At 38.7% G+C, this 18345-nt stretch overlaps 2 gene segments (V, D, J or C); both read left to right on the plus strand.

The window, feature by feature from the left end:
- Positions 1 to 990: 990 nt before the first annotated feature.
- On the plus strand, positions 991 to 1573 carry LOC120567873 (the record flags this gene model as incomplete). The annotated part of the segment is given in 2 exon segments: positions 991 to 1178; positions 1269 to 1573. Coding segments are annotated over 2 exon segments (423 nt in total), but the record flags the coding sequence as incomplete, so codon positions are not given.
- Positions 1574 to 8479: 6906 nt separating this feature from the next.
- Positions 8480 to 10537, plus strand: LOC120568490. The segment is given in 3 exon segments: positions 8480 to 8624; positions 8746 to 9036; positions 10527 to 10537. Coding segments are annotated over 3 exon segments (342 nt in total).
- The last annotated feature ends 7808 nt before the right edge of the window (positions 10538 to 18345 follow it).

Below are 18345 nucleotides of genomic sequence, written 5' to 3' on the forward strand. Positions count from 1 at the left end.
AATGGATTGCAATATGAAAAACATGCTGGTCAAACATTCAAAATGGATATGCAACAACTTCAAACTTCATTTAATAGTAGCGTCACGAAGTACATCATGGCTCAATCATTTCATTAACAGAGGAGCTATGTCGGCCATTAACGTCTATTGTTGTGGCTTCCTTGGGTTCCCTCCATAATTCATAAGTTGATGTTCACCTAAAATGAGATGACCAATCGACTTATAAAGTAAATGGCTACGTGCTGCAATCTGCTGACGTTATAGCAGCAAAACCGCTGGGTAACGTAAAGTTACTCCCTTCATTTAAAAAAAGAAAAAGATTTCCGACTCTATGTGATCCAGTTGGTGTGTTTTGAACCTGAGCTATAGGTACGTTTATTCAAACATTTATTTTCTCTTTCACACATGCATTTACATAGCCTGACGTGGTCCTACTCAGATTCTAGTCAGAATGTGAACTTCCCGACCTCAAATTTTGTGGGTGGGGCTAAATTCGGCTGGCTTCCAGGCTAGCATTTACAGATTATTTATCCATAAAGTAAGTGACTAACTTTACTACTAACCCTTGAACTCTAGGACCTATTTGTGACAGACTGACACAATATCACTGTTTTTGTTCTTCTTTTACATTTATCTTATTTTATTTAGACATAAAACATTATAAAAGTATTATAGTGCAGAGTCAGAGTTAATTATTTCTTCTACTTTACTACTAGTTTAGGCCTCGAAACACAACTTTTTTTTAAGATTATTTTTTGGGGCTTTTCCCCTTTATTTCAAGTGAGAGTGGATAGACATGAAAGGGGGAGAGAGATGGGGGATGACACGCAGCAAAGGGCAACAGGTCAGATTCAACCCGAGCCGCTGCAGGACTCAGCCAACATGGGGCGAACGCTCTTACTGGGTGATCTAGAGGCCGCCCCTCGAAACACAAAGCTAAGGAATTGTAAAGTAAGAAAAGGAGAGAGGCACAACATGTGTTAGGTGTAAAGTAGTCAGTAGGGGGAATAACCCAGGGCTGTGAGCAGGTTCCTCCTTCTAATCCACCAACTTAGTGTTGATGAAGACTAAACAGAGAGATCACAGCCTTCTTTATACTTGCTGTAGCTCAGAGTTACTCCACACTGCAGATATGAAGCCTCTGTTCATCTCAGTGTTGCTGGCTGCTATGAGCCTTGGTATGAACACAACTCTGTTTCTTTGATATCAATCCAACATTGATATGATTCTTTAACAGCACACTGATTCTGTTTGTTGCTGTTTTACAGAATGCAGAGCACAAAAAGACAACGTGCTGCAACCAGAAGGAGATGTGACTGCTACTGAAGGAGAGGCAGTAACACTTGGCTGTCTATATAACAGCAGTACAACTAGTAATTATCTCTTCTGGTACAAACAGGATGGAAACAACAGCCCCAAATTCATTCTGAGCCGCTTTCAAGGGGATGAAGGGAACACACCAGAGGAGTTCAAGGAGAGATTTTCATCTACACACAATTCCAAGTTAAGATCAGTTCCTCTGAAGATCCAGAAGCTTCAGCTGGCTGACTCTGCTGTGTACTACTGTGCTCTGAGGCCCACAGTGACAGGAAACACCAAAACTCTGTACAAAAACCTCTGGAGCAAAGACAGCACAATACTCCACAACATCCACCAGAGGAAGTCACACACTGCAGGTTATCCCGGTGACAACTGAACCTACTAAACACCCCCCGGACAATTTGCACTACCCTACCCCACCAAGGGGGTAAGCTTCGCTTCTGAACGCGAACCTCCGATGGCGCCATTTTGTTGCTACAAAGGTATCACCTCTTGTTAGCATTCCACTGACCGCCATTGTTTTTTTTTACGTCACTTGACTGCGAATAACTTTACATCTGAAGCGTTTAAAGACTCTATTAGTCCGTTGTTTAGTTCTAAAGAAACATGACAATGTATAAAAGGCTCCATTACCTTGTACCTCACGTTATGGCTCCGTAGCAGACGCTTTTATAACAATAGGCTAACGTTTGGGTCATAACCACGAGACTTACTGTCACACAGTAGAGGAATTACCGTATAGTACAGGAGAAGCTCTCAGGCAGTTTGGACTTCCATTATCTGTTTAGGTTTAATGACTAATGTTAACTAGCATGTTAGTGATCAGTAATTAGCCTGTGCCTATGTTATCTCCTTACATATACTTACGCCCTCCGTCTCTGTAAGATTGGGAATGATTGAGATTTCTCTCGGCACAGCTACCAGAAGACTTCACACTTTCAGACAGGTTGCTCACGTCACATTTACGTTGTCTCTGTCAGTTAGAGGCTGCGCAGTAAAGGAAGAGATCACCGGAAAAGTGCTTCTGATATCCTTCACTGGTCTCCGTCCAGAGACACGGGGTCTGTTGGTCCATTAATATATATGTCAATGTACCCCACCCATACTGTTCTATTTATTTATTTACAAATGTGCATACTGTAATTACATCTATACATAGCCATATTTTACTGCTCTTCATACTATTCATCCTGCACATATACTTATTCTTACTACTCTTATAATGTTACCACACTGCACATAACTGTACATACTGTACATATCTGTCTATATGCTGCATTCAGAATATCCATATTTATTCTGATTTTCTTATTATATATTCTTCTCATACATTGCATATAGCTATATTATTCATACTACTATTATAGTGTATATTGTACATACGTGTAGATGTTGTTCATACACTGTTCATATTACATAGCCATATTTATTCTGCTCTTATAACACTGCAATATATTTCTTGTCCTGTCTATGCACCAGTTGTCTATACTTTGTATATCACATGGTACTTTTCTGCTTTTTTGCACTTCTGGTTAGACGCAAACTGCATTTCGTTGTCTTTGTAATTGTACTCTGCACAATAAAAATCAAGTTGAATCTAATCTAATCTAATCTAAAAACCTTGGATGCAAGGAAAAGACAATACTCCGCAACATCCACCAGAGGTACTCACACACTGATAAACTTTGATATTTTTCATGATTTAGTCTAGAATCGCTTTACGGAGAGACTCAGGGAGGAGCTGAGCTGTTACTGAAACATAGAAGAGAGAGGAACTTCTATATTCAACAGAGATCAATACACAAACCATCAACATTACCTTTATTCAACATGCTGTCACTGCAGCATTGTGTGTTTTCTCTGCTGTTTCTGTCCATCCTCACAGGTAAATTAGATTATACAGCATGAAAAGGTTTCTGAGTATCTGAATGTGAATAATCTTTTTAGACTTTTACGTCTAATAACAGTTATCTCTTCCTCTAGGTATCAGCTGTGTAGAACTCACTCCAGTAGAGACAGAAAAGAACAGTTTAGAAGGCAGCTCTGTTACTCTGTCCTACAGATACTCCAAACAAGCGCCTGGTGCTGATTATTTCTACTGGTATCGACAATATTCAGGAAAACCACCGGAGTTTCTCATCTTTCTCGTGGGAACGCAAAATGCTGCAAACTCTGGACTGTCTGCTTCAGTGAGTGTGAGTGACGATAAAACCAAAATAGATCTGCAGATCTCCTCAGCTAAGGTGTCTGACTCTGCTGTGTACTACTGTGCTGTGAAGCCCACAGTGACAGGAAACACCAAAACTCTGTACACAAACCTTTGGAGCAAAGACAACACAATACTCCACAACATCCACCAGAGGGAGTCAGACACTGTTAAACTTCAGGACAATCACAAATTGTTAAGAGTTCCTCAACAGATGACAACGAGAAAGGACCAATGATGTGAAGGCCCAGATCCATCAGAGTATCAATACTCTTCCTCTCTCTCCTCCCATCTCACTGCAGACATGAAACACTGGCTGACTAACATCCTGATTCTGACTCTCTGGCTAGGTAACTATTTAAACTATTGATTGTTCTCCTTTAATCAATCATATTTATTAATCCATCACTTCATCTGCATGTTCTCTTCTTCCCCAGAGTGTAAAGGAGAAGACAGTGTGACCCAGCCAACAAGAGATGTCATTACTACTGAAGGAGAGACAGTTACTCTTGACTGTACATTTGAGACAACTGATCCAAGTCCCACTTTGTATTGGTACAAACAAGAAGAAAATGATTACCCAAAGAAGAGGCGTTACTCTGTAAAACTGATAATTTAGAGACAACTGGATCCAAGACAATAGAATTGATGCAACAATCAAGGATAAGTCAGTTCCTCTGAAGATCCAGAAGCTTCAGCTGTCTGACTCTGCTGTGTACTACTGTGCTCTGCAGCCCACAGTGACAGGAAACACCAAAACTCTGTACAAAAACCTTTGGAGCAAAGACAAGACAATACTCCACAACATCCACCAGAGGGAGTCACACACTGACAAACTTCAATATGATGTAGTCTAGAATCGCTTTACCTTAGTAGTGTAACTGAGAGAAGTGAAAATCCAGAGCTACGATGAGACAGAGACTCAGGGAGGAGCTGAGCTGTTACTGAACTATAGAAGAGAGAGAAACGTCTATATTCAACAGAGATCAATACACAAACCATCAACATTACCTTTATTCAACATGCTGTCACTGCGGCATTGTGTGTTTTCTCTGATCTTTCTTTACATTCTCACAGGTATGTTAGATTATGCAGCATAACAAACTTATACTTCAATAACATCTGCATGTGAATCATTTGAGCATTGTACAACAAGAAATAACAGAGTTATCTCTCCCTTCAGGTATCAGCTGTGAAGAACTCACTCCAGTAGAGAAAGAAGAGAACAGTTTAGAAGGCAGCTCTGTTACTCTGTCCTGTAGATACTCCAAAGGTTCTGCTGATTATTTCTTCTGGTATCGACAATATTCAGGAAAGCCACCAGAGTTCCTCATCTCTCATCTGGATTCAGGAGAAATAATGCAAACTACAAACTCTAGACTGTTTGTTTCAGTGAGTGAGGATAAAACCAAAATGGATCTTCAGATCTCCTCTGCTGCAGTGACAGACTCTGCTCTTTACTACTGTGCTGTGAGGCCCACAGTGACTGCAAACCCACAGTCTCTGTATGAAAACACAAGCTGACACACTGACAAGCTGCTGGAAGCCTTTTTTCTACACTGTTGTACTGAAAGTTGTACCTCCACTAGAGGGCGACATTATCAAGTAGGAGGTGCACTACTTCTGCACTGTGTTCAACCATTCAGTCAATAATAAGTGCTGCTGTGAAGAGAACAATTCTCAGACTGAATGTTGAACATCCTGTCATATACACATACAACCTGTTGATTTAAAACTTGTTGTAGACATGGAACATTGGCTGTTGATTATTCTTGCTGCTCTTTTCTTTGGTAAGGTGCAAAGAGTGTTTTAATGCACAAAAAACAAAAACTGATAATTTCTGTTGGTATCTTGTACATTCTAAATGACATGTTATTTAGAATAATCTGGAAAAATCCAGATTATATATATATATATATATATATATATATATATATATACACACATATACATATAGGTGGACATCTAAGTCCACCCGACTTCGTTAACCCTTGTGTTGTCTTTGTCCCTTTTCTTTGTCACGTTTTCATTGTTTTTGTCGTTTTTTTGATGTTTGACAAATCTTTTCACTAACACCAACTAAAACACTTTAGTTTTACACTTATTTTTGGAATTAACAGTTAATAACTTTTGTGTATATGAAATTATCTTTTTTTAGGACTAATTTTAGAAGAACGTATGTTGATGGATAATCAGAGACTTGTGTTTGTCAACATTTGTCTGTTACTTTTTAAACTATATACATTTATTTCAAATGAATGAAACAAAAACTAAACCACTCAAAATTCAATGAAAGTAGTGATCATTAATTGTACTTGTGAAGAGCATTGTAGGGAATCCAGCATATTTTTGGTAATTGGTTGAAGAGAAACACATATTTCTGATATAAAATGGGTCTAATTTGACCTGATGACAAAAGGAGGGTTAAACGTTCTTCTTGTTCTCTTGTGTCCAGATTGTTATTTTATTGTTTTACTGGCTGATATATGATTTACCTAATTGTTAACTGAAACATCTCAATGTGAAGGAATAGCATTTGATTGTTCTATTTCTAATTCTGGTCACTCAGTCAGAAACCTGACAAACTTGTCCACTCTTTTTCCTCACTCCACAACTTCTTACTTAAAGGACACCATTTCTCCGTAACCTTAAATGTCCAATATGTATGTTTTACCCAACTCCTGGGTTAAAAAGGGACCAACTAATTTCTGGGTTATTTCAACCCACAAAATTGGGTTACACTTTTTGACCCAACTTCTGGGTTAAATACTTGACACAAATGTTGGGTTAAAATAACCCAATAGTCTGGGTTAAATACCTGACCAAAGTTTTGTTTAAAATAACCCAACATTGTAGTTAATATAACGCAACGTCTGGGTCAAAAGAACAACACCATTTTCTGGCTTGAAATAACCAAGAAATTAGTTGGTCCTGGATCTTTTTTAACCCAGGAGTTGGGTCACAAATAACCTAAAGGGATGACACTACCCAACAATCTATTGTACTGCTTTGCAATTGGTAAAAACATACAGATGAACATTGTTGTTTTTTCTTTTTTTTACAACCATGAAATATGTCACTAAAGCTCTGCATTCTCATCTGATGCATCACACTCCTCTGTTATAGTGTGGGAGCCATTTCAGTAGATTCACTCACTGACATTGTTGTGGAAACACAATAAGCATGGAAACTAAATGCACACTTCCTGCATTACTTCAAATACTAAGTTACTCATCTAGTGTGCGGTGGTTTATGGGATGAGTAGTTCCTTCGCTCTGAAATGGAATACGTTGTATTAACAGTCCCGCCCCTCCTCTGAGAGACCTGCAGTTGTTCTGGAATAGATTCCTGAACTACTGCAGGTAGGAGGCGTTCTTCTTCTATGGGGGTCGAGAGGAAAGGAAGTGTTTCTTCTTCCTCTTCTTCTGAATTTCTGGCAGACTGATGTGTAAGTTATAAGGGCAAGGGTTTAATATATTAACTTATTTCTTAGTTAATATATCCATGTTTAGAGGGTTTTCCATTTGATTTCTCCTACAAATACTGACAATACTGTTTTATCATAATGTACACAACACACAAGTGTGATTGTTCATATTATAAAATATGTTGACATGATAATATAATAACTCCATAAAATACACCCTCCAACAAAAAACACATTAGAGAGAGAGAGAGAGAGAGAGAGAGAGAGAGACAATCCTATAACCCAGAACATGGGTTACTCTTTGAAAAATAACCCAGCAATCCAAACAACCCAGGAATTGGGTCAAGATATTAGCCCTATAACCCAGTAAATAGTTATTCTCTGAAAAAATAACTCAGAATTTTAACCCAACACAAATAACCCAGAAACTGGGTTGAAGAAATAACCCAGTTTTTAGTGTGTAGGAATTTCTCCCATCTAGCGTTGAGATTGTATATTACAATTAACTCTCTCACACCACGCAGTTCAAATTACATATTACAGCTATGGTAGCCTTCACGCTTCAAAATGCCGGTATCTTGCTCTTTTCAATCTCCGTTTTCTTGTTCTGGGCGAAGAAGAAGACTCCTGTTCCTGAAATTTGGATTTTGAATACGTGTGGTCCTCCATGTTTCCTTCTTAAAACTTGCCACCGGGGCCGGGAAGCTACGTTACCCATTAGCAGCATTAGCAGCACCTGTGAGTTTATCATGTGACAGCGAAAACGTGAAGGGTGGAGCAGTATGTCCCTCACCGGCTAATGTATTTCAAGACGGAGCATGAATACGGAGCGTGTACCCCAGTTCATGAGAATGCAAACGTAAAATTTCAAGCCAAAAGAAATACTTGGAATTGATGGTGGTAACTCAACACGTTACACAATGGACCTTTAAATATTTCGGGTCCATTGGGCGGATTCAATCTTCTATCACACTTAACCCTCATGTTGTCCTCGGGTCAAATTTGACCCGTTCCCAGAACTTCTTTATCAGAAATATGGGTTTCTTTTTAACCAAATTACAATGTACAAAGTACAATTGCAAGTACTCCAATAATACTTTCATTGAATTTTGGGACTTCAATTTTATAGCATTTGAAAAAATTTAAATGGTTTCAAAACCTGACTAAACTTTGACATCCACACATCTGTGATCCTCCACCAACATAAGTTGCTCTAAAATTAGTCAAAATCATTCAGAATTAGATATAATCTCCTATAAATGAGATTTATTGGAGATTTCACTAGTGAAAAATAATCACTAGTGAAAAATAACATTGAAAACGTGGGAACAAAGTGACACAAAAAAGAATCATCAGAAACATCCACCATAGGTCTTCTTTCTCTTCACTGCTGTTTTATCTTTTCACCTTTCAGCAAAAGGTTATTCTCTGGCCACATCCACTGACGTTTAACTCAACCAATGAGATTATTTCTGTCTCCAGAGGAGAAATGTTTGAGGAACTAAAAGCACAATCAGCTTGATGTTGAGAAGAAGGGCTGCACATCAGAGAGGCTGTTTAGTTTCTCATTCTACTGCAGTGGAAGAACATTACTCATCTGCTGTCTGTTTGGCTTTAACAACTCCAAAGACATGTTGCTTTACCTGTTTTTACTTTTCTCTCCCTTTATAGGTGAGTGTTAGAACAGAGATCAAAGTCTCATATAACCTGCTGTTTCAACCAGTTATTTCATAACTAGAGGTTTGTCTGTATAAGTTAATGATAACTGACGTGAATAATACTCATTTTGCAGCCCTGGGTTCCATGAACAGCATAAAGCCAGAAAGTACTGAAGAACATATTGCAGAGGGCGGAAACATCAACCTGACCTGTACCTATGAGGGTGTTATCAACAATATCCAGTGGTACCGACAATACCAGAGATCCAGACCAGAGTTCCTGCTCTACATCACAGAGGGAGGATCGATTCATCGAACTGGTTCTGATTTCCCAGCTCACATTGACAAGTCAAAGAAACGTGTTAAACTGGAGATCATCTCAGCTAAGGTGTCTGACTCTGCTGTGTACTACTGTGCTCTGCAGCCCACAGTGACAGGAAACACCAAAACTCTGTACAAAAACCTTTGGAGCAAAGACAACACAATACTCCACAACATCCACCAGAGGGAGTCACACACTGTTAAACTGCAATAAGATGTAGTCTAGAATCACTTTACCTTAGTAGTGTAATTGAGAGAAGTGAAAATCCAGAGCTACAAGGTGACGGAGAGACTCAGGGAGGAGCTGAGCTGTTACTGAACTATAGAAGAGAGAGGAACTTCTATATTCAACAGAGATCAATACACAAACCATCAACATTACCTTTATTCAACATTCCAACAATTACAACCTTTTCCTTAACATAACTCAATCAATCAATCAATCAATCAATCAATCAATCAAAATGTATTCATATAGCACTTTACAACAACCAGCAGGTATCCAAAGTGCTTAACATCAGAAACACATGTCATACAATAAAAATAATGAACATAGAAAACAGTAAAATCAGAAAAGGTTACAAAAAAACAAAAGAATGAAATTGTCACACCACTGCTACGTATTACAGTTTTTCACAATCGCTATGACACTTTTTTCAATACTTTTAACAACTTTCCTAAACTGTTAACACAGTTAGCACAACATCCGTCTGTGTAGGCTATATAATTAACACATTTCTTGTTGTTTTGACACAAAATGCATACAGTTAATACAAATTTAAAATGCTTGAACTTCTTTTACACACAAGCTCCACCAAGACCAAAACAATGGATTTTTACTGCCAAATTTACAAATGCTTTCACACTGTATGTCAGAACAGATAACATCATGTTCTAAACCTAACTTATAGGCTAAAGTCAAAGTGAACAGCTGATCATATTGTTAAATGAAACACAAATATATCCGCTGCATTTTATACATGCATTTTTGAGAAACAGCTGATTGAAGTTATGCAAATTAGATCAATCACAGCTGATTCCCTTCTAGGAAACACACTCAGGTGTTGAGGTTCTTCCAATCCCATGATCATATGGTAGTCCAGTAAAAGATGACCTATTTGAACAATATACTGTAGATGAACACAGAAAATAAGAAAAATGCCTTCACGAGGGAGAGGAAGAGGAATACCAGGACAATTCTGTCTCTGTCTCCTTTTTTTCATAAACTGTAAATAAAGCTACTCTGAGATGGGTCATTCATTTTTTGTATTGAATCTTTGCAACAAAAGAAACAAAATGGTGGCCGGGTTGGCTCAGTGGGTAGAGCATGCGCACATATACTTGGAGGTTTATGCCTTGATGCAGATGTCCAGGGTTCAAATCCGACTTGTGACTATTTACTGCATGTCTTCCCCCTTTCTCTCTCCCCTTTCTCAACTAGCTGTCCTGTCAAATAAAGGCAGAAAACCCCAAAAAATAATCTTAAAAAAGAATTTGCTAAACCCAACATAACAAAAATGTAGAGGCTTCAACAGAAACTGCAGTGCAAAACACAATCTATGATCAATACAGTCACTTTTGTCTGTTGTATAAGGGCAGACCTGACACATAAAATAATGAAGTTTCTGTTATTCCATGGGATGTTAGTGTGTTTATGACATTGTCATTGTGCTATGATTGACTAAATGTTCCTGTTGGGAGAAAACATGTGTTAGTGTTTTGGAAGAATTATTTGATTTTGAGACATGATTACATTGTTTTGGTAGACACAGTGTATTGTGTTAGTGAATTATTGTATTTTTAAAATCAGTGTTGGAGTTTAGTTTACAATGTGTGATTTTGAGCATGAAATTAACTGTTTTGCCAATCGTGTGTTGTAGGTGTGTTGGTGTGTTAAGAGTTTAGGAAAGTTGTTAAAAGTATTGAAAAAAGTGTCATAGTGATTGTGAAAAACTGTAAAGGCCAGACGAAACAGATACGTTTTGAATTTGGACCTAAAAAGAGCTACAACTGTGTCAAAAGGGACGGCAATAGTCCCGAGCAAGCACAACAAAAGGGACAGCAATAGTCCCGACCAAGCGCGTTTACTAGAAACGCTAAAGGAGACTTTTAGCGTCAATAAGAATGAGAAAGGCTCTTGACCAAACGTCCTTATTTTACGAGTTTGGTGTGAGAATGTGTTGAGCAAAGACAACAAAATACTCCACAACATCCACCAGAGGGAGTCACACACTGTTAAACTTCAAGACAACGACAAATCTTCAACAGACGATAAAGAAGAAGGACCAATGATGTGAAAGCCCAGATCCATCAGAGTATCAATGCTCTTCCTCTCTCTCCTCCCCTCTCACTGCAGACATGAAACACTGGCTGACTAACATCCTGATTCTGACTCTCTGGCTAGGTAACTATTTAAACTACTGATTGTTCTCCTTTAATCAATCATATTTATTAATTAATCTCTTCATCTGCATGTTCTCTTCTTCCCCAGAGTGTAAAGGAAAAGACAGTGTGACCCAGCCAACAAGATATGTCATTACTACTGAAGGAGAGACAGTTACTCTTGGCTGTACATTTGAGACAACTGATCCAAGTCCCACTTTGTTTTGGTACAAACAAGAAGAAAATGATTACCCAAAGATGATGCTGCAACGTTTCTCTGTAAAAACTGATAATTCTAAAGAGCAAGAGAGAATTGATGCAACAATCAAGGATAAGTCAGTTCCTCTGAAGATCCAGAAGCTTCAGCTGTCTGACTCTGCTGTGTACTACTGTGCTGTGAGGCCCACAGTGACAGGAAACACCAAAACTCTGTACAAAAACCTTTGGAGCAAAGACAAGACAATACTCCACAACATCCACCAGAGGGAGTCGCACACTGACAAACTTAAATTATGTAGTCTAGAATCACTTTACCTTAGTAGTGTAACTGAGAGAAGTGAAAATCCAGAGCTACGATGAGACAGAGAGACTCAGGGAGGAGCTGAGCTGTTACTGAACTATAGAAGAGAGAGGGACTTCTATATTCAACAGAGATCAATACACAAACCATCAACATTACCTTTATTCAACATGCTGTCACTGCAGCATTGTGTTTTCTCTGATCTTTCTTTACATTCTAACAGGTATGTTATATTATGCAGCATGAAAAAGTTTTATTCTAATAACATCTGAATGTGAATAATGTATTAAGTCTTTTACAACACGAAATAACAGTTATCTCTTTCTTTAGGTGTCAGTTTTGAAGAACTCACTCCAGTAGAGAAAGAAGAGAACAGTTTAGAAGGCAACTCTGTTACTCTGTCCTACAGATACTTGGAAATGTCATTGGGTGATTATTTCTTCTGGTACCGACAATATCCAGGAAAACCACCAGAGGTCCTCATCTGCCTCTCTGCTTCAGGAGGAGTAGTAAACAACAATAATTTAATTCCTGGACTGGAGATTAAAGTGGAGGACAAACAAATCCATATGATCATCTCCTCAGCTAAGGTGTCTGACTCTGCTGTGTACTACTGTGCTGTGAGGCCCACAGTGACAGGAAACACCAAAACTCTGTACAAAAACCTTTGGAGCAATGATAACACAATACTCCACAACATCCACCAGAGGGAGTCACACACTGTTAAACATCAATATGATGTAATTTATAATCACTTTACCTTAGATGTGTAAAGGAGAGAGAAGTGAAAATAAAGAGCTACAAGGAGATGGAGAGACTCAGGGAGGAGCTATTTCTAGAGCATGCCTGTTAAGGAAGGGCTTAACTTTAGCCAGGAGAGGAAGCTGGCAAAAGCTCATTCTGACAACATTGCTCATCTGCTTATCAAATTTCATGCTGCAATCAAATGTAACCCCCAAATTGTTGGCAGCTGGCATAGTGTATGAAGCCAAAGCTCCCAAACTCAAAGCTGGACCGTTTGCCATTCTAATAGGTATGTTAGATTCTGCAGCATGAAAAAAGTTTTATTCCAATAACATCTGAATGTTAATTATGTATTAATTATTTTTACAACATGAAATAACAGTTATATCTTCCTTTAGGTCTCAGTTGTGAAGAACTCACTCCAGTCAAGACAGATAAGAACAGTTTAGAAGGCAGCTCTGTTACTCTGTCCTACAGATACTCCAAACAAGCTGATAACAATGATTATTTCTTCTGGTATCGACAATATCCAGGAAAACCACAAGATTTCATCATATTCATCTCAGGGATAAACATTACAAAAAAGCAGAATCTCTGAGATTGGACACAAGGTTCTCTACTAAACTGTCTGAAGAAAAGCGTAGTGTGGATCTTCAGATCTCCTCTGCTGCAGTGACAGACTCTGCTCTGTACTACTGTGCTGTGAGGCCCACAGTGACAGCAAACCCACAGTCTCTGTACAAAAACACAAGCTGACACACTGACAAGCTGCTGGAAGACTTTTTTCTACACTGTTGTACTGAACTTTGTACCTCCACTAGAGGGTGACATTATCAAGTAGGCGGTGCACTACTTCTGCACTGTGTTCAACCATTCAGTCAATAATAAGTGCTGCTGTGAAGAGAACAATTCTCAGACTGAATGTTGAACATCAGCTAGTTTCTCCTGTTGATTTAAACCTTGTTGTAGAGATGGAACATTGGCTGTGGATCATTCTTGCTGCTCTTTTCTTTGGTAAGATACATAGAACAATATGATTTCATTATTTATCGGTCCAGAGTAACATTGTACATTGACATTTTCTCTGTCGTTTCCTCTCAGCCTCATGAACAATGTAATTTTCTCTACTTTTTTTTAGGAATAATAGCTGGAGACAAAATCTCTCCTGTAAAACCACATGAAGTCAGTGAAAGAGAAGGAGAATCTGTTACACTCAGATGTGAATATGAGACAACGTATAGTAGTCCTTCACTTTACTGGTACAGACATCATTCAGACCTTCAGGCACCTCAGTTTATACTCTGGAAAGGAGCAAAAAGCTACGCATCATATGAATATATCCCAGATAAGCAAAGATATAAATCCGAAACAACAGTGCAATCAACTGAACTGACCATAAAGAGACTAACCCTGGCAGACACAGGCCTCTACTACTGTGCTCTAGAAACACAGTGATACAAAGTGTAGAAGAGGCTGTACAAAAACCTGAACACAGATATCTGACTACTCTTCAAAGAGGAGGGAAGTGGTATTCAAACCACAGCTTCATATCAGATGGATTCAGATTATTCCAGTTTTATCAGAGTCCCTGTGGTTACAGCTGCTAATGTAACACTGTGGGAGGATCCACATGAGCAGCAAATCCACTGTTGTGGCGACTGTTTCACTCATCTTATATCTTTTTTCTAAGCAGTGTCTGCTTAGAAAAATTCTGGCCCTTGAAAAAATTTTGTTGACGACTCCTGCTTTAGGGAGAATGATCGGATTCTTTGGTTCCACTGACATTGCCATTTTGTTTATCCGACCTCCCACTCTCAACATGCCTTCATCAATGAATGGATCTAGTTTGTAGATGGGGCTTTTCGAACCAAGCGGTTTTCCTTTCTCCAGTTGAGTGAGTTCATAACTGAAGTATCGTCTTTGCTCAAAGCAAATGATAGATCTTTCTGCTTCTTCTATTTCTTCTACAGATAGATCTCGTTTTCCATCGGCTTCTTTAAGATGTTTCATTCTTTCCTTTAGGGATGTGTTGGGTGTCTGATACTGTCCAGGCCCATCTTTCAGGCAAGTTTTCCTTCTTTGACTTAGCAGTCGAAGTAGTGTTCTCATTTTCAATATCCAAGCTGTGGCCCTCTTCAGGCTGTTCCACGATGAATAGCTCTCAATAAATGAGCTAGTTGGGTTTTTGTTCTCAACACTCAGACTGTTAACTGGGATACTCTTTTTTTTACCTCAGGATCGTCCGGTGGGATTTCCCCTGGATTTTGTGAAGTATTTGGCCACTCCCTCTTTTCAGGGAATTCAGGACCTTTTAGCCATCTTGATCTTAAGAAGGAATCCACCTGCAAGCCATGTGATGCATCATCAGCTGGATTGTCTCTTGAATTCACGTGTTTCCATTGGGTTGTGCGGGAGAGGTCATGGATTACTGCAATCCTGTTCACCACAAATGTATGAAATCTTTTGGTTTGATTATGGATGTATTTCAATACAGATGTGCTATCTGTCCAGAAAGTCGAGTCCTGGAGTGGTAGGTGCAGTTCCTTTGTTAGCATCTGATCCACTTTTACAGCCAGTGTAGCCGCTGCAAGCTCAAGTCTAGGTATTGTGATTTGCTTGAGGGGAGCTACTCTGGATTTCCCGAATACGAAGCCTACATGGATGTTGTCTTGATGATTTGTGAATCTAACATAGCTTGCCGTGCCATAGCCAAAAGTGATGAAGTTCAGCTGCCCTAACAGGGTCAAAGTATTCAGGTTTTATACACCTTTTCACCTGAAATCCACTCAGCTGATTTGCCTCTTCAAGCCATCTCTGCCAGGGCCTTTTAAGTTCATCTGAGATAACTTGATCCCATCCATATTTTGACCTACACAGCTCCTGGAGGATTTGTTTGGCCTTAAGGATAAAGGGGGAAAGGAAACCCAATGGATCGTAAATCAAGCTTACTGTGGAGAGAATACTTCTTCTTGTAGCAGGCCGACGCCATTTTTTCAGATCAGCAGTAGTTACGATATTCTTGTTTTCAGACCGTTTCAGATTTTCCAATGTGTGTGTATAGGACGGAATGTTGAGAGCCAGTGGGGAGGACAGAGGGGGAAGCTCCAGTACGATTCTCTGATATTTTTTTCCACACAAATTGCTCTCTCCACTACAGTTTTCACTCTTCTTACATCATGGTTGGTCAAAATGTAGGAAATGTTTTTTTTTGTGATCAATTATTTATTTATTTTTCTTACATTCATTCATACATTGGAGAGGAAGCATATTCACAGAAAAAAATAAGAAAATTTAGGCTGATTACATCATCATTGAAAATACAACAAAAGCACAATAAAGTGTTGGGTAATTTTGATGTTTTTTTTTCTTCTCCCCTCGTCCCCCTCCAAACCCCACCCCACCCCCAACAAGATTCGCTCAAGGTATTGAGCTGTTGAAAAGGAAAAAAAAAGAAGAAAAAACACACACACACACACACACACACACACACAAAAAAAAAACTACCTCTCAACCCTTTCCCATTGCCACCCGTCCATACTTCCTCCATCATAACACCCAGAGCGGGACAAAGAGCATTGTATATATTGGATAAATATCTCATACTTGAGAATATCAAGCACATCCTGATTTCCTCCTTCATATTATAAGATCCACAGAGGTCAATACAATATTCTAGATAATAATAAAAAAAACTGAGTGAGGTATATGCACAACATTTAAACATTATACATTGTATACATTAGATGCACATTCCAGAAAAATCTAATAAAAAAATCAAAATAAAGCAAATATATAAAACAAATCAGAATGTCAACAGTAGAGAGAGTCTGACCTTGTCTACATTATTTCATTTATTTTCTCTAATAGCTCTGACCAGCAATCAATACTTGAGGTTTTGGCATAAGTTAAACGAGCTGTAGAAAGCTCTAGCTGAGCAATATCCCGGTAAGAAGAGAGCCATTTCTTTACTTAAAATCTATGTGGTGGTTTCCAGCGACAAGCTATCATTCTTTTGGCGGCTGTCAAACCAGCTAGAAGAAGATGCCTACTGTTAATAGTTAGCTTTAGAGATGATGTGTCATTGAGCAGAAGCAAATATGATAAGAAAGGGATGGGTCGTTTAATGATACTAGACATGATGGATGAAACACTATGCCAAAAACTATTGACCTCTGGACACTGCCACACCATATGGTAAAAAGTAGCAATGGTATTGTCTGGGCAGAAGTCACAATATGTGTGGTCTCTGAGTTTCATTTGCTGTAATCTTCGCGCGGTTAAATAAGACCTTTGGATAAATCTGTAGTGTATCATTTGATGATCAGGATTTCTAGATGATAAAGATACATTTGACCAAATCACGCACCAGTCTGGTTCCTGAGAGATGTTAATATCTGTCTTCCAGATTCTGATAAATGATAAGGGCTTATATGAGACTTTAGTTATAAACTTGTATGACTCTGAGACAATACCATTAATTTTACCCTTAGTGTCAAAGATTACATGAAGAGGATGATTCCCTAACTCGATACCCCAAGGAACGCCCTGAGTGTGCATTGCTGTGTGTAACTGTAAATAAAAATAAAAAGTGCCCGGTAAATTATATGCCCTCTCTAAGTCATGGAATGCACGAAGACCCTGTTCCCCTATGATATCCTTGAGGACATAGACCCCTCTATTACTCCACTGAGGAAACATAATTGGTTTCTTCTCAATTAAAAGAGAGTGATTATTAAAGATAGGTGATTGAGCGAAGAATGTGTTAGGGATTTTAGCAACTTGATGGACTTTATGCCAAACCATGAAAAAATAAGAGATTATTGGCCCAAAATCACGTTTAACTTTACTGAGAGGTATATTAGAGTATACCAGACTAGACAGACAGTATGGATATGTTAAACGTTCTTCAATGGGACACCATGACACAAAGATCCCTGGGTTCGGCCATATAGCAAGCGGGCGCAAAACAAAGCTCCAGGAATACCACTCAAAATTTAGCAAATTGACCCCACCTGATAATCTATGTCTTTGTAAAGTAGATGCTTTGATTCTAGGTTTTTTCTGTTCCATAAGTAAGAGCTAATGATTAAATGTAGCTTCTTCCAGTAACCACCCGGTGGAGCTAAAGGGATCATACTACTCACAAAATTAACACGAGGCAATATATTTATCTTGATAACTGAAAGTCTGGACTGGAAAGAAGTAGGGAGCATCCCCCATCTCTTCAAATCACCCTCTACATTTTTTAGAACTTTATTATAGTTGTCAGCAGTTAACAAGTTAAGTGAGGGACTGATGAGCACTCCTAGATATGTAAAACTATTAACAACTGGAATATTGACAAGTGGTATCTGGTCATCCGGTGCCCCCAACAGCATTAAAGCCGATTTTGTCCAATTTATTTTGTAGCCTGAAATACTGCTGAAGTTCTCAAAGATTTTAAGAAGATGTGGAAGGGATTTAGAAGGATTTTTTGTAAAAATTAAAATGTCATCTGCATACAGAGAGATGCAATGCAGTGTGTCTTGAATAACGATTGGTTCTAAGGCCTCCGACTGCTGCCACAGGTTCCAAAGATAAAGAGAATAAAAGTGGAGATAGAGGGCAACCCTGACGAGATGATTTTGTTACTGGGAACCTAGCTGAACAGTTATTGCCCGTTATAACAACTGCAGAGGGATTAGTATACAATAACTTTATCATAGAGATAAAGCTATCACTAAAACCCATGAATTGGAGGACAGACAACACGTAACACTAGTGATGG

This window comes from Perca fluviatilis, chromosome 11 (genome assembly GCF_010015445.1).
Source record: "Perca fluviatilis chromosome 11, GENO_Pfluv_1.0, whole genome shotgun sequence".
NCBI lineage: Eukaryota > Metazoa > Chordata > Actinopteri > Perciformes > Percidae > Perca > Perca fluviatilis.